This window comes from Ischnura elegans, chromosome 2 (genome assembly GCF_921293095.1).
Source record: "Ischnura elegans chromosome 2, ioIscEleg1.1, whole genome shotgun sequence".
NCBI classification, from domain to species: domain Eukaryota; kingdom Metazoa; phylum Arthropoda; class Insecta; order Odonata; family Coenagrionidae; genus Ischnura; species Ischnura elegans.
In genome coordinates this window covers 105,379,614-105,402,248 of record NC_060247.1, presented here as the reverse complement: position 1 = coordinate 105,402,248, position 22,635 = coordinate 105,379,614, and the positions used below count along the sequence as shown (strand labels likewise).

At 37.1% G+C, this 22,635-nt stretch overlaps 2 protein-coding genes across 5 annotated transcripts in view; one reads left to right on the top strand and one right to left on the bottom strand.

Moving 5' to 3' along the window:
* Positions 1-4,859, top strand: part of LOC124154300 (protein argonaute-2) — a 37,539-nt gene extending 32,680 nt beyond the window's left edge. For all 3 annotated transcript variants that reach the window (XM_046527935.1, XM_046527937.1, XM_046527936.1), the window contains 2 exons: positions 801-919; positions 2,521-4,859. In XM_046527935.1, coding sequence (XP_046383891.1) covers positions 801-909 — 109 coding nt within the window. In that variant the 3' untranslated portion in view covers positions 910-919; positions 2,521-4,859. The remainder of the gene's footprint in view (positions 1-800; positions 920-2,520) is intronic.
* On the bottom strand, positions 4,283-22,221 carry LOC124154301 (protein eiger). Of its 2 annotated transcripts, none has more exons than XM_046527939.1 (5): positions 21,725-22,221; positions 9,268-9,403; positions 8,887-9,054; positions 7,956-8,104; positions 4,283-7,621 (listed from the first exon to the last, which is right to left on the bottom strand). In XM_046527939.1, the coding sequence occupies exons 1-5, from the start codon at positions 21,917-21,919 to the stop codon at positions 7,352-7,354; spliced, it is 918 nt and encodes a 305-aa protein (XP_046383895.1). In that variant the 5' UTR covers positions 21,920-22,221; the 3' UTR covers positions 4,283-7,351. The 2 variants fall into 2 exon arrangements, with proteins under 2 accessions (XP_046383895.1, XP_046383894.1); XM_046527938.1 differs by having other exon boundaries at positions 9,268-9,406; positions 21,725-22,218.
* Between the last annotated feature and the right edge of the window lie 414 nt (positions 22,222-22,635).

Below are 22,635 nucleotides of genomic sequence, written 5' to 3'. Positions count from 1 at the left end.
TATCCAGTGATTATTGATTAGTGGAAGGATGAGCTTTTTTATTATTATTTTTCCTTTAATTTTTTTGGGTGATTAGGATACTTGTATTTATTTATTTATGTTTAAAAAACAATTAAAATCGGTTGAGGAAATGGATAATAAAATTATTCATTTTGCATACTTATCATCAGATAAAATACAGAGAATTTATTTCAAATGAATTCAATGAATGAGAACGCATTTCAAAGTATCAATTATCGTGTAAGGCACCAATTTTGTTAATCTGATAATAAATGTATACAGTGTCACGCCATGTGTAGAAAACACCTCCAGCTCAACTTGTAGAAAACACCTCCAGCTCAACTTCTAGGCCTGCTTTGAACAAAAAATAGATTTTCCAAAGCCTCAAATATTAGGGGGTTGGACTATTACGAGAAATACAGCCCTTATCCACCATGCTGAGAAGTACCATTAATCACTGGATCAGAATTAAATGAATGTAACCTTGATACATTTGATAGCAAATTTATTTACCTTTAGCATGTTCGCATGACTTAGCATTGGGTCCTAGAAGGGGAAATTAGATTACAATTCCCAGTAGGTGACAGATTTCTCAGAAATCAGTTGCACTGGGGCCCGTCAGTGCCTCATGGCATTTACTGCTCAGGGCCTGAACTCTCCAAGTGCAGCACCACTTCTTGGCATCAGCCAGAGGTCCACATCTGAGACAGGAAATACACCTGAATATGGGATCTCTGAGAGTTAGGATAATGATCTTCATGTGTTTCTCTCATGCATGTTATTATTTTGTGTATTTTCAGTGGAGAGGGTTCACATCAATCTGGGTGCAGTGAAGATCGCACTCCTGGAGCCATGGCCCGAGCTATCACTGTTCATGCTGATACCAAGAAAGTTATGTACTTCGCTTGATTTGCCTTTGGTAAGCCCTTCCCACTTTCTGTATCTTAAATATAGCCTCAAATAAGGTTATGAAGTTTTAGTGAGGTTACGCCAATTTCCAGTGAATACTATTATTCATTTAATTAAATATTGACACCTTAGGGCAATAATCATCGGCCTCTCTTGCCCACACAACAGAATTTTTACTCCCTCATGTACATTTGTTATCTTAAAAAACAATAATACCAACCTTGACGGGTCAATCAAAAGTTTTGCCTAACTTCCATAAGTTCTGGTGCGAGGTACATTTCATAGCTGGCATGCTCTCAAACAGTTCTTTACTCCCTACGTTCTATAAAAATGGTAGTACAACAATGTATGTCACAAGCCATTGATGACTATGATAAAATATTTTAAGTCAATGAAATTGCATCACAATCTTAAACTTGATTTGCATCCCTGTATCTAACTTTCATTTTCACAACTGGATATTTGGTAGCTAGGCAAATCATTTAGTTGGGTTGGCACATGCATAATGCAATTTTTTTAAAGTGATGTCATGGTAAACCTCAGAGCAAATATCAGCAATAAGTTACTATGTAATGGGTAATTTCTTTTTTAATAATTTTAAGGTATTTTATTTAAATTATATGGATAGGTGTTAAAAGCTTTTTTATGGTTTCACCAAAATAATATTACTTAAGTGCAATAAAGAACCAATAAGTTTATCTATAAAAGGTTAGCTTATTCATTTTCCTCATAGAGTGTAGAGTCAATCTTAATGGTGAGTTTTTTTTTGCAACGTCAGATCTCACTATTGAGGTTGAACTATCAAGGTTATTTTGTTCTTGATTTTGACCAACTTACAGTACTTTAAATTTACTTCGTATTTCTTTGAATGTTTTCATTATTAATTTTTTATGTCTGAAGGCTGAAGCATGTATTCAGATTTCAGTTTTGCAGAAATTGCTGTTCTGATATTGAACAATGTTTTGATAGTTTATATTTTATTTCCTGCCTGTAGTGATGTCACCATTAGGTTTCATGTATCTTTGACAATATCATAAGCTTAGCTTGGTGACTTAAGGGACAAGCTGTTTTTGTGTCATCACAATGCCACAATTTTTTGGGTGAATTAAATGTGGGTAAGGATAGATTGGTACCACTTTTTTGTTGGTTGTGATTTTGGTTTAGTATGGCATTGGTTTTTGATTCTGGTTCTTTACCAACTCATATTCTGGTCAATCTGGTTTGTTACTGGTGTTTCAATTTTTGCTCCATAATTTTATATTTCAAACTATTAATGATTTTTGGTGGGGTATATTGAAAACTGCCTAAAGTAACCTATTATGTTGTATCCTATGTGGTTGAATGTATGGCACAACTCATTTTAATTTTTAAAATGTTATTTATGGCCAAGGAAGGTTTTTAAATAGGCTTTACATGAATTATTTGAGCGAAAATTCTTTTTCACTTTGGTTCCAATTCCAGCTTAAGAACCAGTAGAAGTGAAGAACCAAACTGACACCTCTTTAAAAGTAAATCTTAAAGTTTTTAAAGTTCTATTGTACTATTTAGGAAGTTGTTAGTTTTAGTGGTTATTAATCCTTAAACCAATAAACACCTTAAATTTTTTTAAAGGTAAACCATGGATTATTGCAGCTTTCCAGCTAGGCCTCAAGGTGCCACAAGTGATTGTGTGAGATAAAAACTTTAAAAGCCAGTGTTTTATTGTGAAATCTGTCTGACATGCTTGTCTTCAAGACCAGCAAACAGCAGTGTTCAAGCCCTCATGCTTGTGTATGTCAGCTAATGTGCTCGATAAACAAGTGTTATACTATATTGATCAGCTGGCCATGCCTTAGTCAAAACTTTCTTTGTGAAAGCCAAATGCCGGGAAAATTTTTATCTTCCAATGTGCCTCTCGTAGAGGGGATTGTGGAAAGTGGGAATTTGTGGTGTGAATGTGGACTTCACCTGAATGAGTGCTTTTTGTGAGTGATGTATGAATCTATTGTGTAATGTGTGATTTTTATTAGTTAGAACAAACCAGTTTTGTAACAGCTCATACATATATCTAAAAATATATGTGTGTGTGACTTGTTTTTTAATTGACTTGTGTATATTGTAAAATTTTTATTGGATGTTGTTGTGAGTACAGTAACTTTATTGGGCTGTATGCTCCATACCTGAATATTTATCCTGTTTGTAATGTATCTCTGAAGATCGCGAGTCAATTCCCTTGCCAATGACAAATTTGCATTCATATGCCAATCAACCGCAAAGATCTCAAAAGTTATCCTAGAATCTTATTTTATTCATTGGAAATGGTTTCAGTTTATGTACGCACCAGATTTTTGATCTTTAGCTATGCCCTTCAGTATTCCAGTTAATCATGGATAATAAATTCATTTCTGTGCATCGTGTTCATTAAAAATAAATTGGGCCTCTTCTAGTCATCTAGTTTGTCTCTATCCCCTTGAAGAGAAAATTGCAGGAAGTTTTTTTTTTTTTGTATAGTATGTGCGTATTTTTTTGTTAATCTGCATTTATCTTTATCATTTTGATAAATTAAGATTTTCTCCATGGTGATTAATAGATATGTACATTTATGTTGGTAATATTCTTGATTTTCATCTCAAGGTCGACATGGCTTCAGGAATTACTTTGCATAGAGCTAAATCATTTTAATAATGTAAACAGATGATGTCATTGTTTTCAATTGAATTTCCATGGGACGGTACTTTCTGTTTGTCCGTGCAGGAGTTATTTTAACCATTTTCAGGTGTTCATAGGGACCATAAGAACGTCACTATTAGTGAAGACACAGGGAATGATTGTGGGCTTACATACACCTCTTGTCTTAAATAATTGTGATGAGTCATTGGTCATTTCCCATCGATAAGAGAGAATGTGTATGTATATATATTTATATATATGGAAAACAGATTAAAAGTAATGAAATTGTTCTCATTAATACAAAAAATTTTAAGCATTTCTGTATAGTTTTGCTATAATGAGGAATTTTGCTGGCATATGTGCGTTATTTGGAAGATTGCTTTCTCTTTTTATGCTTTCCCATAAAAAGGGTGCATAATAAATGTATCATATTTATTGTAAAAGAATCTGTGCAATTAGTTGCTTGAGTATCAGTCAGTTTGGAAGGAATCTTTAGTGGCGTTGTTGGGAAGCATAGGTTAAGAAGATAATGCTTTTTATATTTTATTTGGCTGGAGACATTTTTAAATATGTATGTAGCGAAGTATGGCAACTTAATTTATGATTTATATATCCATCAAAATTGTGTTCAATTGGTGAAGTTGAGACTGATTCTCAACCTGTTTTATATCCATATTCGAGCAGTTTCGGGCATTTTTGTAAGTAATGCCTTTTTTCCAGTCCCTATTTCCTAAGTTTTTGTGGGTTAGCTCTAATTTTGTGATTGAGTTGAGCTAACCTAAGGCTTTATAATTATATGAAATACTCCAGAAACTAAGTCTACCACATGGGTCATGAGAGAGGTGAGAAATTTATACCTCGTGCATTCAAATTAATTTTCAGCCTCTAATGGCAAGTGATGAGTCAAATCAAATAAACGTTAATGATTCTCCATGCATTCCCATTTATCTTCATCATTACGGTGTATACATTCAATTTAATCTTCAAGTAATGAAACCGTCCAGCTATTTTACTTCTTGAACATTCATCTTTTGTGTATTGAACTTGAATATTTTTTGTGCCACAGTGAATTGGATTGCTATTCATCTACTATACCTTCACCCTTGGGTTAGTAGGTTTCTTTATGCTTTCTATTGATGAAATTATTCTTTTTGCTGTTGTTTTAATAAAATGTGTAACTTCTCTGTGAGAATTGTTGATAGATAATGGGTTTTTCAATTGTTTCATAGCTTAAGGAGTATAAAGGATATGTTAGATTGTGATTCATCCTCTGAAATCATTAAATCACCTATTTACTTCTGTTTCCAGTTTATCATTTACTTTATCTGTTAATCATGAGACATCGGAGCTGTGAATCCCTCACGTTTTTTCCTATGAAAACAGGGAAAAAACTGTTACACCTAGCATGCATAAAGGGCTACCGAAGCAGTACCATGCGAAGCTTTTGTGCCAAAACCATGAAAGAGAAAATGGAATGTTGGAGGAATTCTAGATAGGTACCCAAAGGCACTGCCTCATGATGACATACAATTAAAATAATAAGTGATAATTTTACATTCGAATTTTTAATGCTGCAGTTTGCTACAACTAACAGACTCAAGGAAGCTGTTGTGACTGTTCATGTTTCTAGGATCAGAACCAATAGTGCAACACACACCATTATCATATTTTTATTTGGCCGGCCTTGGTGGCAGCGGGGTAAAGTCCTTGCTTTCCAAACCGAAAGGCTCCGGTTCGAGTCCCGCCTGGGTAGGTTGCTCCTAAAGAGGGCTTGGAAGTTTGTGTTTAATTGTTGCATATTATGAAACCCCAATGTAAAGGCCAAGTAGTGCTGTTTTTGGTGGTGTGGCAATAAATATTTTTGAAATAATTGAAAGAAATGAAGGACAGTAGATATTGGTTCACATGTCAACATTTAATCATATATAGATAGCAATGTGGTGGCAACTCTGCTGTAAAACTTGAAAAGTGGGAGTAAGAAAAGTACTCGGTCTATAGGGTTCTAATTGGATTTTTGGGAAATTTAAAAATATGTGTAATTATATAAAGGTACCATCTTTGTTGTTTAAGTCAAATGGTGAGTTTGCCTAATCTTTTGATGCGTAGGTATCTCATTGCCATTAGCATATTCTGTATGGATCTTTATACTGTTCAGTACTTCAATTTTGACATGCTATCATTGAGTTAACTTGTAAAAATTAATGCTAGTCCACTTGGTTAGTATTGTATGGTGATGCATTTGCTAGGAGTTTTTCCTGTAAACAAACACCAGAATATGTGCTGTTACACAGTGGGTAGATTTTAATGATTTCAAATATTTGCCATAATGATCCAATAGTGAAAAGAAATTGAATTCCAATTATTGTTTGTTCAATTTGTCATACATATATTGTCCTTAACATTTCTGCGGGTAGTTCTTCATCACTCTCTCTTTCTCTCCCTTGCTTACTCTCCTGTATTCTTCCTTATCTACCATTCCTTCTCACAAAAAAATAATTTTGGGGGATTGGTGCAAAAGATCAGAGAAAGCATTGCACAGAAACTCAGGTGAAAATTGCTTGATAGATTCCCATGAATAGATTATCTATCATATTTTATCATGTGAGCTTCCCTCTCCATTATTACTCAACCGTGATTGGGACTCCCAATTTATGTTCAAAGTTATGCTTCTCTGATGTTGCTCTATGACATGAAATACATTTCATAGGGTTAATCTTGAATAGCATTCAGACATTTGTTCTACTTGAATGCATTATTAATGTTGTATGTACACATACATACATCATATTATCAAAATCTCCTTGATATTTTTTAAGTAGTCAAGAAAAAATTATAATTTCAGCTTCATAGTGGCCACCCTGTAAACTTAAATATGTATATTCTGTTGGATCTTCGTCCAGCTCCAGAGAGTTCGGGCTTTAATTTTTCTGTATATATTCCTGAGAAACTCAGCTAGTCCTCATCCATTGCTTTGACCTTCAGTTGGCTCCCTTTTTCTATATCAGTGCAGTCCATTTCGAACTTGAACCAAATGGATTATGGAATTTATAGATGATCGACTTAGTTGATCACCAGGGTTTGATCAGGTAATCCCATGAAGAGGGTCAGCGTGAAGTTTTGAGGATGAGCTGTTTGTTGTTGGGGAATCAAGAATACCAAGCAGCTTGAGTATGACTCTAGAAAAGAAGACCTGAGGGGGGTGCCCTGTGACTGGATCCACTCCCTGACAATCACATGGCACTGCTTTTATTTAATTTCCTGTCGTCCAAAAAACTTAGGAACATAAGTGATTAAAAAATCTATATGTTAGCATCAGAGATGTGTATTTATGAAGGGGACTTAAAGTTTTAATTCTCAAGCACCGTCAAATTGGAGTGGGTTGTCTTTCCAAATATTTTATTTGTATGAGCACAACAACATACATGATGATTGCATTCAAAAGACTACCTTTTATTCACACTTAGGGCTTCTTGTGTTAATAAATATTTGTAAATTCTTTCACTACTTTAGGTTTTTAATTTGGTTGCATTGATATAAACTGGAAGCAGCCAAATTCCATTGATGTTGTATCTAATGCTTCTCCACTTCACACCATTGTCCTCATTTTGAATGCAGATGTAATAGTTCAGATGGTGTGCACTCACCATTCCAGCACTCCTCTGTACTCAACCAGAAAATGTTGCTCCTAACTCTCTAGCTTATGTATTTCACAGAAATAAACCAAGTTATTGGGCTTCATTTGATTTGAGCAAATGCATTTATACAAGTATTTTGTGGCAGTAGGCGAAGATCATCAAGGTCCTTCCCGTTGCCCAGCTGAATGGTGAGCCACTCGGAATAGCCCAAAGAAGCTTTTCTCTGGTTGAAAAATGGAATATCGCAGTGCCTCTATATCCTTAATTAACAAGGTGTCTCCTGTATGCAGTTCAACCATACCTCCTGTGAAGCATGTGTTGGCCTTTGTATGTCCTGCTCCATGAGTCATTGTTGTGCACTGGAGCACAGGTGACTCGTTGACTATCACTTGAAAACCATTGACATCATGGGTATCGTAATAATAAACCTAGGGATAAAAATGAAAAATGTATATTTCATTGCATGCTGATTCACTCACTAATTGTTTGCAGTTATTGACGTAGTTTCACAATTATTGAATAATGTAGTATACTGAAAATATATTTCAAAATGCATACTTTGAAATAATTTTAAAATAAATGGAGAAATTTCTGACTCCATTCTATGTTCATCAAGGTTGAAATATTGCAGTTGAATTTTTATCCACTTCCAGTTGTTCTGATGACCAAATTTTCTCCCAATCTCTAAACAATGATCGAAAAATTTTGAGATAGGATAATATGTATTACATGATAATTCTCTTATTTACTATTTATTCTCACCTGAGCATAAACGAAGTATATTCCTGATTCTCTGATGGTTAGGGTCCCCTCATTTTCTTGCAGCCGATGCTGTCTGCTGAGGTGGTTACCCCATTCCTTCATTTTCCAATCTCTGAATATGCCATCTGGGTGTCTTAGTAGGCCATTACCTGCCATTGGCAATAAATTTACATCATTAAGGATCCAGCAATATAGTATCACTGCTAGGTTATTTGTGCTCATGGTGCATGTTTTTCACTTTGATATAATGATTGGATTTTATACTGTTCTTTGAAATGGTCTCTCAATTTGTGATAGGAATTGTAATTTCTGCTATGCATCTTCTCCAGAAAGGTTGTCCAATGAAATTTATTTGGTAATGTGTATTTGGCACAACTGCTTTTTCCACTTAGAAAGAGGTTCAGTAATGGAGGCTGAGGTGTAATAATTATAATTTAAGAGTTCTATTTATTTAATGCTGAATATCTTGTACATAGTATGATGACTATAATTTTAAAATGATATGGTTTAATTTTATGGAGAAATAACTTCCCTTGGAAAGAACTGCAACTAAGGTACTATCCTGAGTTTTTGTCAAGAGCTTGAACCAATCTAGGCTCTATAAGTGTTCTTTTATCTGTAGATTTATGATGGTTTAACTTAATGATATGATGTTTTGCTACCTCAAGGTAAGATATTCATTCTCACTACACTACACTCCTGATGTTTAAGTTTCTGGGAGAACTTCAGATTTGCTTATTTTTCAGCGAATTTGACTTTCCTATTAATTAACTGAATCCCGCTGGAGGCCAACAGTTTTTTCAATCTGAATATCCCTCATATACTTTGAGAGTAGTTTATAACAATATTGAAGTTTGTCTCCAAACTGTTGTGCTGTTCTTTGGGCAAGCTTTTATTTAATGCTCTCTCAACTTGTATGTATACTACTAACCTTCAAAATGCCTGTGTCCCAGAGAGTATTTGGAAGTATTTCCATCAAAATGTAGAGCAAGTGAATGTGTGCTTCCTGTGATTCTGTTTCCTCCTCTTATGCCTGGATCTTCACGAACTCCACCACGTCTTCTACTACCACGCCTCCTGTCCTGCCTGGAGATATCAGCTAAAGAGAGAAAGATTGATCATTGTGAGCCATTTCATCCAGAATCTCTGTACTCAGTTTCAAAGGTAAGGGAGAAATCATGTTATGTGTGCCAATTTTTTTAATGCACTTGAATATTATTGGAATTTATGATGACAAGGATTTTAATTTAATATTATCAACTCTTCATTATTAGCTGATAAGGCTTTTCTAAGTTTATGTTTAATAGCTTACCTTCAACTTCCGTGTTCAATAATTCTGGATTATCAAATTCTTGGTTTAATGGAGATCTCCTAAAGCGGTGAGCAGATGGTAATCCATTTAGTGTGTGTGGTGGTAAGGTAATTTTCTCTGCATTTTTCTTTATATCCTGCTAAATAAGGAAAGGAATAGTTGATGCCTTTGTTTCTTATGTGCATTATATATATTCAGTTGCAATAATATAATATAATATAATAATTGTTTATTACTCCACAAAATAAAAGTACAGAATAGAATTAATTACCGAAAATGGAGTAACTTTAGGTAGCCATTAAGGACAACCTGTTTTTTGGCTACCATCATTTGTATAGGGTCATGCTGACATATAAACATTTGAATTGAAGTAAGCACAACATTTGAATTGAAGCAAGCACAACATTTGAATTGAAGCAAGAACAACATTTGAATTGAAGCAAGCACAACATTTGAATTGAAACAAGTACGTACATATATATTACATGGTATTGCATCATAGAAAAAAATCCTCCACACTTTGCATTTTAAACAGCCAAGACTGAATATTTTTCATAATTACATTATTATTTTTTGTTTTCAGACATGATACGGGTAATAAGTTGTACACTTTTGGCCCTATAAACAAGAAACGTTTATACAGCATAAGGTTAGTCCTAGGTAAAGCAATACATGATCTTCGTAGGGTGAAGGAAGGATGGTTGTATAATAATAACCCCGTATTTCCACTTCTCATGAAAAAACGACGTAAAACCTTGTAAATGAAAAGATTTCTCAAGGGAAGCAAGCCTATACTATAAAATAAAGGAAAGGAACTTTCAAAACGGCTCTTTTTTAAAATTACTCTAATAAGCCTTTTTTGCAATACAACAATGGATCTTATAGAATTTTTATAAGCTGCACCCCAACTAAACACACCGTAGTTTAGCCTGGTATTTACTAGGGCGTTATAAATGAGTTTCAAAAAATATGTTGGGCATTTGTTACAGATGAAATAAAAATTTGATATAGTTTGCCTCATACTATTTGCAACATTTTCAACATGTTGACGCCATTTTAAACACTCATCCAGGATTATTCCCAGATACTTGAAACTAGGCACGCGCTGTAAGGGCAAACAATCCGAACACTCATCCGAATCCCTTGGGATATCTTTGCTCCAACATATTGAGTAGAACTAGATTTTTATGTTTTTATTAGATTTGGCCAAAACCCCAATTCATGGTAACTTTGGCCCTAATTTAAAAAAATCCTGGTTGTCAAAATAGTTTGAGGTTCAGAAACAGCCCTATATTGAAGGTATATGGTCTGTTTATAATAGGGTGGTTTCCTATTATTTTTTTATTGCCTAAATCGAAAGATTATTACTCCTGGAGTACGTATTTCACGCTTTTAGATTTTTAAATGACAATATCTATTTTTCGCGATTAAATGAAAAGTGAAAATTTTCAAGCACGCGAAAACGCGACGCATAAGTATGAATGTCGGGAAATCTCTCCGTACGTCGTATTTCTGGTCCCCCCTCCCGCCCGGTGAGGTGACCTTGAGGCGAGGCTTAGCGCTGATACGTCGCAGGCTGCTAGCGGGTAGCTGAGTACCCTGCTGGCTGGTAGCGCTTGGCTTAAATAAGCATTATTAATACCTTATCAAACGAGGAAAACTTTCCGACCCAAGCCAGTTTTAATAAGTGATTATTAAGACATGTTTCCCTGAGCTCTGCGCCTGATGCATGCATTGGTAACCTCAGACGATATATAACTCCTATCTTCTCGTATAGAAACTAGGTCCCTGTGACGTCACGTGGAGTGGCATCGCATGGGCGCCAATCTGGCCCTTTTCAAATGAGGATAAAAATGGACCATTGCCATTCGTCTAAACCAGCATTTCTAAAACGAAATAAATTGTATATTATGAATACACTAATGGTGGGCAACAGAGAGTGGAATCGCAATTATTGCCTTTTGTTTTCTTTGATGAAGGAAACTACCGTATTGTAGCGACTTTTAAATACATTTTTTTTTATTTTGGAGTTAAATAAATTTTTTTGTTTCCAAGAAAACCTGAAAAGTTGGGCCAATGTTACCACTGTTGACAGTGCATACATAAAAAATGTATGAATGTCCATATGATTTCTAGGTGCAGTCTGAAATCAGAAAGTTCCAAAAACACTTATTAATTGTCAATAATAAAGCAGACAGAGGTGAGTGGTGTTCCAGTACACCAAAGACTATCTTGAATAAGGCAACTGCAAACTCATTAGTATGTCACCCTGTAAGCCAACCTCACCCAAAGAGAGATATCCTGATTGAAATTTGAAAGGTAAGGATTAAGAACTTGACTAAACCCTTCTCAAAATTTCAAGTATTTTGGTAACCTTCAGACTATGAAACTCACCTCTTTCTTACTGCTCCCCAAAACCTTGAGCCAAGCAGTTCTATATGGTTAGTTTCTTCATGTTGGGATCAGTGTTCCCCGAAACGTGTGTGCTATGAGTATCGTACTGTTAGTGTGAGTGTGACAATCTTTAACTCCATTTCTTCTTCTGTGCATGTTGATTTCTTCCTTGGTGGCGGGACTTACACCCAGAGCCATCTCTTGGCCAACATACTGGGCTACATCTGGGGGGAATTGGTTGCATAAACCGCACGCCAAAAACACTGGAGATAGAGTAGCCTGGATAGCTCGGTGGTCTGAGAATCTGCTCGGAAAGCAGAAGGTCGGCCATTCGATTGCTGGTCGAGGTGAAATTTTTCCATATGTTTTCAGCCTTCATTCCATCTCCATGCCGGGGTGCGTCATAGTCACGTGTTTATGTGTCTATCTCATTGTTTCAATTTCTGTCTGTAATTATGTTTGTATATACTCCCCTTTTCAACTATATCTCCCTATCCCTTTCTTTCCTACCCTATGAATTTATTTGTATGTTTGCACTTAAGGCACCTTGTGAATGAATGAAGAAATATGTATTGAATAATGAATGAAGAAATATATACATATATGTATGTATATTTATATATGTATATAAAAAGAGGATGTCTGTTTGTCTGTCCGCAGTGGATTTCCATATGGCTGCATGGATTGCAAACCAAACTTAGTACATCAGTACATCTTACGCTCCCAAAGTTCATATTGCTACTTCTGGTTGTGCCTGACGCGTTGCGTGTTTACGTTGACGTCACATCATGCAAGGTGTGTGTTTAGACATCCTGCAGGGTAGGCAGTCCTCTTGACAATCTCTAAGGGAAAACATCAATTTTCATCTTTCATATAAACAGAGCTGAACAACATTTTTTATCTAAGGTTTTTATATGAATTAATTTAGGTTAACTTATAATTAAATACTTTTTTGAGTGGAGTAATTAATGGAGTTGCACTATTAGAAAGTGTTCTTTTCTCTTCCTAAAGCTATCATTTTTATGAGAGGGTATAATTGGGGATGGGGGCTCAGTTGGAGGTGTTGTGCTAAAGACTATTTCTTAAGCATTACCCCTTCCCCTACTCATTACGGCCTTTTAATACGGTTGCCATTACGTTCGTTTTGTTGTGTTATTGAGCCCCAATAATATAAATTCACATTAATAACTTTCATATTTCGTACAGTGATGTTGTTTTTAATCTCAAATACGAGAAGACTTTGCCTGGCAAACCCTTGAGCTCCCCACCCCCAGAAAGAAATCCTGGATTCACCCTTGCCTGCCATATTTAGCCTTAAGGGTGGTCCTGCCTCCCTAGCAAAAATAGTAATGACAACCTGGTAGCATAAAATTTTTCTATGTTCCCATACCTGTATATTTTTCTGTACTTATAATTATTACTCCCATAACCTATAACTTGATTAATAATTAAGTATTAATACACCTATTCATGAGAGATGGAACTGTTGATGTTGATTGTCAAATATGCATAAGAGCTGTATTTTGTGAAGGTGGCTCATCTTGGGTTATTTCTCCAGCAACATTTTTACTTCTGGTTAATTTCAATGAATACCATTTTAGATTTTTGGGAAAATATTTTTTCCAGCCGTTCATTATTATTTTAATTTATCTTAGTCCTAGTAGAGCTTTTTTGATATATTCATGTGCTATTACTTGAGCTACAGGTTTATTGAATGATTTTTTTTACAATTAGGGTACACATGCTAACCCATATCCGTGAGGTTTACGTCATAATTGGTTCTCAGGGACGTCGACAACCACTCATTTTTTAAGACAAAAATTTTCAAAATGTGCAAGGCTTCTCATTAGGTGCGGGATTATCAACTTTGTCATTTTACGGAGCTACGCGTCGGCTACCCTCCAACGTTTAATCGCACCCAAATCTCAAATACCTCAGAAAACCACCTTTCGGTTTGAATGTAGCTCTTGTATGCTGCATGCGTATTTGTACTTGAAGCGATTTTAATTCGATTTGAAAATTATCTTTTTTGCTGTGCTAACTACGATTTAGAACTGAGAATCGTTGGAAGCTAGACCTTTGCCCTTTTCCACAGCCATAGCCATCTTTTAATTTGGTCAGCGTTTAAAGTGGATACAAATATGCGGTGTTTGTGCGGTGATAGCATTGCAAGATTGTGTTCCCGAACTCAAAATGACTCAATGCGACGACTGATCCCTCAACAAGCATTGCTTCATTTTAGACGTTACAGCCGTGTGAATTTTCGAAAAGCTTTTTTTCTGCAGTAATGGTAGCCCGTGTATGCATGGGAGAGACAGGAAATGATGAATGATGCGCGAGTTGGGACTTCGTCAGCGGAACTGATGAAGTAATAGGAAGCCGCGGGTGATAACGCCCAATTGTGTATGGCGCGTAGAATGCGTATGTCATGTGATTGTTTCACTTCATTTTTTTGTTGAAAGTTGCGAAGTCAACAACAAATTGTGGTGAGTGATTTCATTGCTGATGGAAAAATCAGACCTCCATTCAAACATATTTATTAATCGGAATAAATTGCCGTTGTCTTCCATTATTTCTAATGATTATACGAATTAATGGTTCGTAAGTTTTCGGCTGCAGTATACTTGCGTCCTCTTTGCTTCAGACAGGCGTAATAGGGAGGAGGGATGTATCGAGTGATGAACATCCCTGTATCCATTTCTAATTAAGATTACATCCTTGTTTAATTGGCTAGTCTTCTCTATACGGCTTGAAAAGGTAAAATAAGAAAAACATGAAGCTATTTCGTGGATTAAATGGATTACATTTCTTCAAAGCATTTTTTCTGCAAAACTAAAGTAAATTATTTCATTTTTAGATACAAATTTTAGAGTTCTAAGATTCCCCTCTCTTGAGTAGCGGCGGAGTAAGGTCGTTGTTATTATTATTTTTTTAAAAGGGGGAATCGGTTCATTACTTTCTGCGGCGCCTTTGTGATATTCATACCTTTTAACGAAAATGCGACTGAGGTGCGGAAGTGGCCTCTAGATATTCATCGAATATTTTTTAAACGTTGTTTGTTGAGCTGTTGAAATAAAAACCTTTATAGGACAGCCACCTTGAAGATTTTAATCTTTTTAATTATTCCAGAGATTAAGGGTACTTAAATTAAATTAAGGGGAGATAGAGGAAGCCGCCCCCGACTTTTTCCGCCACTGCCTGTAGACCGATAATTTCATTACATACATTCATAGATCCGTTTTTGCTAACCCTGCAGCTGTGTACGTGCCATAAATGAATACTACATTTTCGAAGGCCTCGCTTTTTCGTTTAGTGCGCGTTTATTTAAATATTTTATCACGTCACGTTTCCTTGCGTACAAAATATCATGTATCTCCCTAAATATGAAAAAAACGACTTTGGTTTGAAGTCGATTCACAAGTAGAAATAATTGGATCTTCCGCGGCGAAATGTGACGAGGTTATTGCGACGAGTCCATTCAAAAATCGATGAGAGGAGAGACTAATTTTCCCATTATTACTAACAATGATTTCTTTTCAAATCAAATAATACCCCATTCTAAACCGCAAATGTAATCTTACACACCCACGCGGGCCGAGGCTTGGTTAGAGTACGACATACTATGAGGGCGTGAGGAGCTTCCTGTAAAAATCAAGTTTTTTCTCGTACTTGGACTGCATTACGAGAGATTTGACTGGCGTGAGTGTAAAAGCGTTTTTCACCAAAGTCAATTTTTAATGTAAGGATGGTATATAAACTAATTAAATCGCATAGGGAATATTTTCTCTATGATAAAACTTATTACACGCATGAGCGAAGTATAAGTGCTCTTCACACCAGTGGCGCAGCGAGGGGGGGCTTGGGGGATAACCCCCCCCCCACCTAGAGCTCTGAGAATTTTTGTCAATAAAAATTTTTACTGTGACAAATTTTGTTACTAATATTAGGGGGACGGATGATTCACAAAAAAAACATCAAACTATTCACACAGCCGTAAAACTCAAGATTTTGAGCCATTTATCTAAAAAAATTTCTGGGGGAGGACCCCTCACCTCCCGCTTACCATAGCGGTTATCCTATACCCCCCAGGCTCCCCGGTATTAGTTGCACCGAAACCCCCAACCCCCTAGCCTTAATTCCTAGCTGCGCCCCTGCTTCACACAGAATGTTAATATAATAAAAATTGGACTCTTATCCACTGCATTTTTAACGTACTTGCATGTGAATTAAATTTTGGTGAGCCAGTTGCTCTTTAACGGACGTTGCGCTGCACAAAATTGGTGAAAAAATAAATGCTTTGCGGAAAAATAGCTTGGCGGTAAAAATTTATGGCCTCAATATTTGGTTTTAAGGGGCCAAATTTAATAATGTAAATCGCTATTTTTAAAGTGTTAATCAAGTGGTGTAGTTCGTAATTTTTTCCCTTTTCATTTCCCCTATTTCATAGGTTTACGTGATTTGTTTCGTGGATAAATCCTAAAATTCGTAGGCTTCTGCAAAAGCTGTGAAAATGAAATATCATTTTGATGGAAAATAGCGCCTTTGATGAGAATTACATTCATGTTCAGAAATAATTTAGTTTTGTCGCGGCAAAATGAGACTAGCGCAATGTGAGTCTTGTGGAAATGGGCATTTATTTAGATTCAGATATCAAAAATCCGGTGGAAAGCCCACCGGACACCGAAGTCTAAAATCAGAAAATAATCATGACAAAGAAAATACTTATTTTCCGCCCGGAAGGTGAAAATTGTAATTAAAAGTTTCAAATTATTCTCGCTACTAAAATCCTTGAGGCACTTACCCTTGTGGTGATGCGTTAAAAATTTCTATTAATTCTGAGAAACGCGTCCGTATTAAATTTTACTAGTTAATTTCATCGACGGGTAACACGATTTCGTGAAAGCTAAAAGAAAATTGCGTAGAAGTTCTTCCGGAGAGGTTAGAAATATTTATTATCTTTGTATAGTTTCTGGGCATCGGTCCAAAAAATATTTTGCGCCTCCGGAGGAGTTAAAGAATTACATATTTGTGTTTCCATATCGTGGCGTGACCTTCCATACGAAACTCGTCTCACTCGTGGAGTCAAGCGGAAAGGAAGTTAAGTTTCTGGACGACAGAAGAATTAATCGTTAACGTAGGCTATGGAGACAACGGTAGTTTTGATTTTTACTGAGGAAGATCGTTTTTAATGTATATTCGAAACGGGATAATGAGGTACTCTTTCAATCCATTTCCCCGAACTCATAGCTGTCCATATTGGTAAGAGTAAGCTGTTCCATGATTTATACAAATGAATTGGATTGGAAATGGAATGAATATTGAAAAAATAGCAAGAAAATTACGGTATTAAGTTCGAAAAAATATAATAAAAGGGTTTGATGGAGGAAATGAATTCCTAATCCATTTTTCGATTAATACTATTTTAAATATTCATGGTTATGACGTCTTGATGATGTGACAAACTTATGTGTACCTGTGTTCTCTTTCATGGCGATACCAGGATACCAGCATTAAAAAACTATACTTAGAACTGCAAAAATATTATGCATGAATAGACTTTCGTTTCGATACAGAATGAAAAATCCGTAGATAATTTTAAATTTGCTTGGAAAACCCAGAAGATAAGGAGATTACCAAGGTAAGATCGGTTTAGTGGTCACTCGTATCACCGGGCCAAGCCAGTTGGAGTGGAGGCAAGTCTATTTTGTGGAGAAAGAGCATCTCTTGTATCAATTATTATTATTGATTCAACTAACGCTTAATAAAATATGTATGTAGTGTTTTCCCGAAGTCATAAAAAGTTTCGTTGCTAGCGATTGAGGAAATTTTAACTGAAGGCGAACATTAAGTTGTTCTCATTCGTAGATTCACCACTGAGGCTGCCATTGGGGTATTTCGCGTTATCAATCGGTTTATTAGTCCCTTAAGTTACCACTAATCGCAATGTATGTAAAGGATGCGGTTTGTGGAAGGGCAAGGCAAGTTACGGCGCAAAAAAAATCTTCCTCGTCCAGCCATACTCTCGTTAGTTTTGAATAAAACAATCACGAAAGTTGCCGCTCCCTTTTCACGAGTTGGTGACGTCACTAGAGCTACGATTCAATATATTGTTCAGAGAGAACCACTCAGTGAGGTAAGGAATCGCTCACAAGAGTGTTAACGAAAACGTACCTCGCGAACCTATGGGAGGACGAGAGAAGTAGCTCGGAAGTGGTGACCCGCTCGGTAGCAGCGCGTGACATCATGAACATTTCTGCTAAATGTGCCGTCAACTTTTCGGTGGGATTAGCTCGATGAGTAGACGGTCCATCGGTAAGTGGAAAAGTACGTATCCCTCCATTTTTCCTAGTATCACGATTGGCAATAAAAAAAACTGGTGGACGTACCGATGATTGAATTATCCTGATGCTTTAATCATGACTTTGCGCCTTGCAAGTGAGAAATTTGGCCTTTGTTCATATAGATGTCTCTTGCGGACTTAAACCGTACCAAATGCTTAAATTCTCCCTTCTATGAAATTTCTAGGTACATTTTTTGTACATTCAAAGTAACATAACTTAATTGCCCCCTTCAAGAATATTGAATGTGCTGTCATAACCTACGTTTTCTATAAGTCTTCGTAGTGGGGTGAGAATGATATTGTTTTTTTCCAAAAAAAACGATACATATTTCACGTTCTCATTACAAGGGTTACAAGGGGTACAAAAATAGAATTGGTTGTCTTTCATCGCGTATGCGTGGGGATTTCTTTGAAATACACTCAGTCATCTTTAACAAATAACGCATGTAAAGAATTAGTGTTTGGTGTTTGATTCTACGAACGTAACATAACCCATGCAGCGAATGAATGTTTGATCCTACGATGACAGCAGGGGCGCAGCTAGGAATTGAGGCTGGGGGGGTTTAGGTGCAACCAATACCGGGATGTGTGGCGGTATGGAATACCCACCAGGATAAGCGGTATGTGCGAGATTAATAACTTGCGGAATTTTAAGATAAACGGTTCAAAATGGTTTGTTTTGCGGCTTTCCGAGGGAAATTTTATTAATCCTTGCACTATACTATTAGTAATATCAATCCAATCAAGTAAAATTGATTAAGCTTAAAAATTTATCTGAGGTCTAAGGGGGGGGGGGGGGGGGAGATTTATCCCCAAAAACCCCCCCTCGCTGCGCCACTGGATCACAGATCGGTTGGGATAAATGCCTTCTTCCCAAAGGAGCATTTTTAGTCAGAGTCGCCACATATCAGGAGCGCTTTTGATGCTGTGGGAAATTTTACCCAGTCACTTGAGGAAATATGTAGTCCGTGGGTGGATAATGTGTGCTTTTGAAAGAACATAGGCAATCATTATGGATGAGGAACTCGGTATTTAAATTTTAAATTACTTGCGACCCGGCAGCTTTAACGTATCTTCCCTAAGCGGGAGTGATCGTTGTGATTCTACCTCTGCCGTCGAACCCGCTTACGGTATCGCTTCACAATCCGTGCGACATTTGTTTTCAGAAAGTAACCTTCGACATTTGATCCCAGGGGCTGATTTATAATCCTTCAAATAGGAGCGGGTTCCTATCCTTTTTTCTATCTCGATACAAAAATACTGGATTTCCTGGGTTTTAGAAAAGCGGACCTTGAATTCCAGCCGTTGCAAATTGATTGCTAATATCAGATGGTGAAATCATGATGGGTTAGCCGGCAGGTATAACCACAAGCGATGCAGACTTGTCGTAAGCGTAAACCAATCGCGAGTGCAGCGGTGGTCACCAAATGGAGATAACGTATCTCCAATGTTTGTACATATGCACTTACAACTCTGCTCTCTGCAGGGGTAACTGGGGATGTTTGATGAAAGGAAAGAGGAGGGCAAGGCGGAAGTATTTTGGGGAGGGGTGACGAAAGCAGGGCTTCATGGCTCTCCGTTGGGTGTTCTCCTAAGGCTGTAATCCTTTCTCAGGCAAATAGAAAAGAAACCAGTCTTGCGTATTCATTCAAAAATCTCTTGCGCGGCGAGGCAAATGGTGCCACGATGAATATTCTGCAGGCGTTGGCATGGGAACGGTTACTATATAAAAAGTTTAAATTTTTAGGGGTTGTTGTGTACAGAATTTATCTTAACTTGCCTCTTCAATGCTTTGCCTTTACGTTTCCAATGTAAACCACAGTTATTTTTTCATTCTGCTTATTTATATTTACTCTTGACGCACCTGAGAATGTTGCTGCATCTACAAAACGCGTCGTGATCAAATGAATTAGGTGGAAAGATTGGAATGCTTCATTTAATTAATGTACCTATACAGATTGTCCGTCTTTATTTATTTTTAGATGTTCATATGCATCTTTATGAGTGAGAATTTAATTACCACTAAAATTCTATAAATTACATATTCAACGAAGTTAAACATTTTCTATGTAGTGAAATTGGAGATAAAAATTATGCTTCAAACCTTACCATGCCAATTAAAATAATTATCTTGAAATATGTCTTCAGTTATTTTATCAATAATTCAAATTTGAAGTCACGAGCTTTCATACGAATGGTATTTCAAAGTCTTGGGTGGAAAGAGTTGATATTCAGATAATAGGCTTTTTAGTTAAGATCAATCAGATGGAACGAATTTTGTTTCCTGAGTCATGAGAGTGAGCGGAATAGACCGGCTCTTCTCAGTGGAACGGTGAGATAATGGCCTGACGATCTCAGGTTCAGTTCGGTGCGAGGACGCAGGTGCTCTATGCTAAAATATTTACGGTTCTAATATTCAGGGGTGTGAAATCGCAGACTTCTCATGGAAAGAACTTGGCCTATCTAATTTTTTGTGTGAAGTTCATGGTTACACCACTTCTCGTGGTCACTGATGTGATCTTTACCGTCGCCTGACCATGTTGAACACAGAAATGTATTCAACGGTGTTCGGCGAGATGCTGTGGAACATATACGACTTCTATACTGAATTCTATACTGTGGAATATATACGACTTCTTGGCTGAAACCTGCATTTGAACCTGATGATGGGAAGGTGACTCGCTGAAACGCGTCGTACTATAATAAATACAGTGGACTTACACAAAGGTTTTCATTTTCATATATCATTTAACTCACAAACCAAAATTTTGCTTGGCACACCGAATAACTGATTGTGAGTGATGAAATCATTGCCGTTGTGAGAATGAAATTGCCGTCAATAACTGCTCGAGAGGCTGGAGGAGTAATTTTAGGACGGCATTTTGAAAAGATTGATTTAATCTGATTAATCTCTGTCGTTCAGACATTTCTTTTGCTCGGAGAAAGGAAACGCAAACAATAATCCCGAATTCGTGAAACAATGCACGTTATTTGGTCGCCTTTTTTGTTATCTTAGGTTCATTATGTAAATTTTCAGTTTATTTTTTTCGCGAATAATATCGAATCATCGGTTTTGCTATGTTTAGTGCGTACGTCTACTGATTCTATATCAAGCCAATTCATTACTTAAAAATCCATCGTATCGTTCAGAAACGGGGTTGAATTCGGAAGTAAACAACCCTAAATATAAGGTTACCAGATGATCTTAATCAGGAGTGGCCCTCCCCAAATTCCTGATGGCTCATTCCTTCCCGGTATGAGTGCAATTTAAAACCGCCAAATTTTTTTCTCTGTTAAGCAGCTTGCTCCTCGTGGGAATGTTGATGAAAATTTGGGCATAATGTTCTATAATTTAGTGCATCAGACAAAATTGTTGGGCGTAAGAATATTCTGCGTGAAAGCGAAAGTATTTTAACAAATGTCGTTTGCTTGTATTTTTCATCTCATTGAAACATATAAAAGAACGATAGAGAAAAATTTTAGAAATTTCGATCGTGCTAAATATGCCAATTATTGGAGGGCAAATGGTCTTCAGCAAAATATCACCTCTGGTTGAAAAATTAATTCGTAAAACTCGAGGGAATACAAAATTATGTTTTTGCATGAATAGAATTAAATTTTTAAATTTCTAAACGTGAAGAAAAATTATTTAAGATTCAATTCTTACGGAAGGAGGGATAAAATTAAAATTGCAGGATATGTCCAGGATTTGGTTGGACTCACCACAGGGGGGCAGGCGCAGTGCCGCGACTCCAGGGCCGACAGCCGTCCGCTCAACGCGTCGATGTCAGCTCTCGCCGCGATGGCGTATAGCACCGCCGAGAAGGCCGCGGCCAGGCACAGGACGCAGAGCAGGACCATAGGCACCACATAGTGGGAGTCACCCGACGCGAAGGATTTGGTGGGTGCAGTCGCCATTCAAACTACTATGCTATCCCTTCCTGATGCACTCGATTATTATTTTTTTTGTAATCACTTCACCTTATAGGTAAACCGAGTCACAGGGGTCACGAGCAAGGAGGTCTGGCCTAAATGACAGTGTCCTGTGACGGTACGGTTGTTTCGAGCGACCGTGCGCTGTCTTATTCCTTCGCAACTCTCCTAGGCGGACTGGGTTCTGACGCCGAGGATGAGGAAGTGGCGTTTGACTGGTGAGTTGTGCATTTGCACTGGTGTGCGTGGAGTGAGTGAGTGAATGTTTTTCTTTGTGCTGTGGTGCGGAGGAGCAAAGGGTAGAGGGGTGATGACCGAGGTCCTCTCCTTCATGAGATAAAAGCGCCCCTTCCAGCCAGACTGTGTGGGAGGGGTGAATGGGGAGGGGGGAGTGGTTTGGATCGGGTGAATGAGGAGCGGGCAAGACGGTTGACATTCTCGCCGCCTCCCAACGACCAGTAGCCCCCCTAAGATTAAAGAGGAGGGAAGATGTAACTCAGCTGCTTGTATCTTTGGGGGGGGGGGGGGGGGAAGGGGCAAGATCAATGCAAGGTTAGGGTAAGAAATTTCACAAAGAATCACTCCATGGCGTTTTATATTTAAAATGAATGTGAATTTATTGAAGCTAATAAAGTGCAATAGAACTAGTATATAGTTATAAATTGCTACGATAGCTTTAAGCGGTAGCCAGTAGATAGCTT

Coding starts and splice junctions, on each gene's coding strand:
- LOC124154301 (XM_046527938.1), bottom strand. CDS start 21,919: ATGGCGACTGCACCCACCAAATCCTTCGCGTCGGGTGACTCCCACTAT. Junction 9,407..21,724: donor ACTGCGCCTGCCCCCCTGTG/GTGAGTCCAACC, acceptor TTCCTTATTTAG/CAGGATATAAAGAAAAATGC. Junction 7,622..7,955: donor TATACTTCGTTTATGCTCAG/GTGAGAATAAAT, acceptor TTTTATCCCTAG/GTTTATTATTACGATACCCA.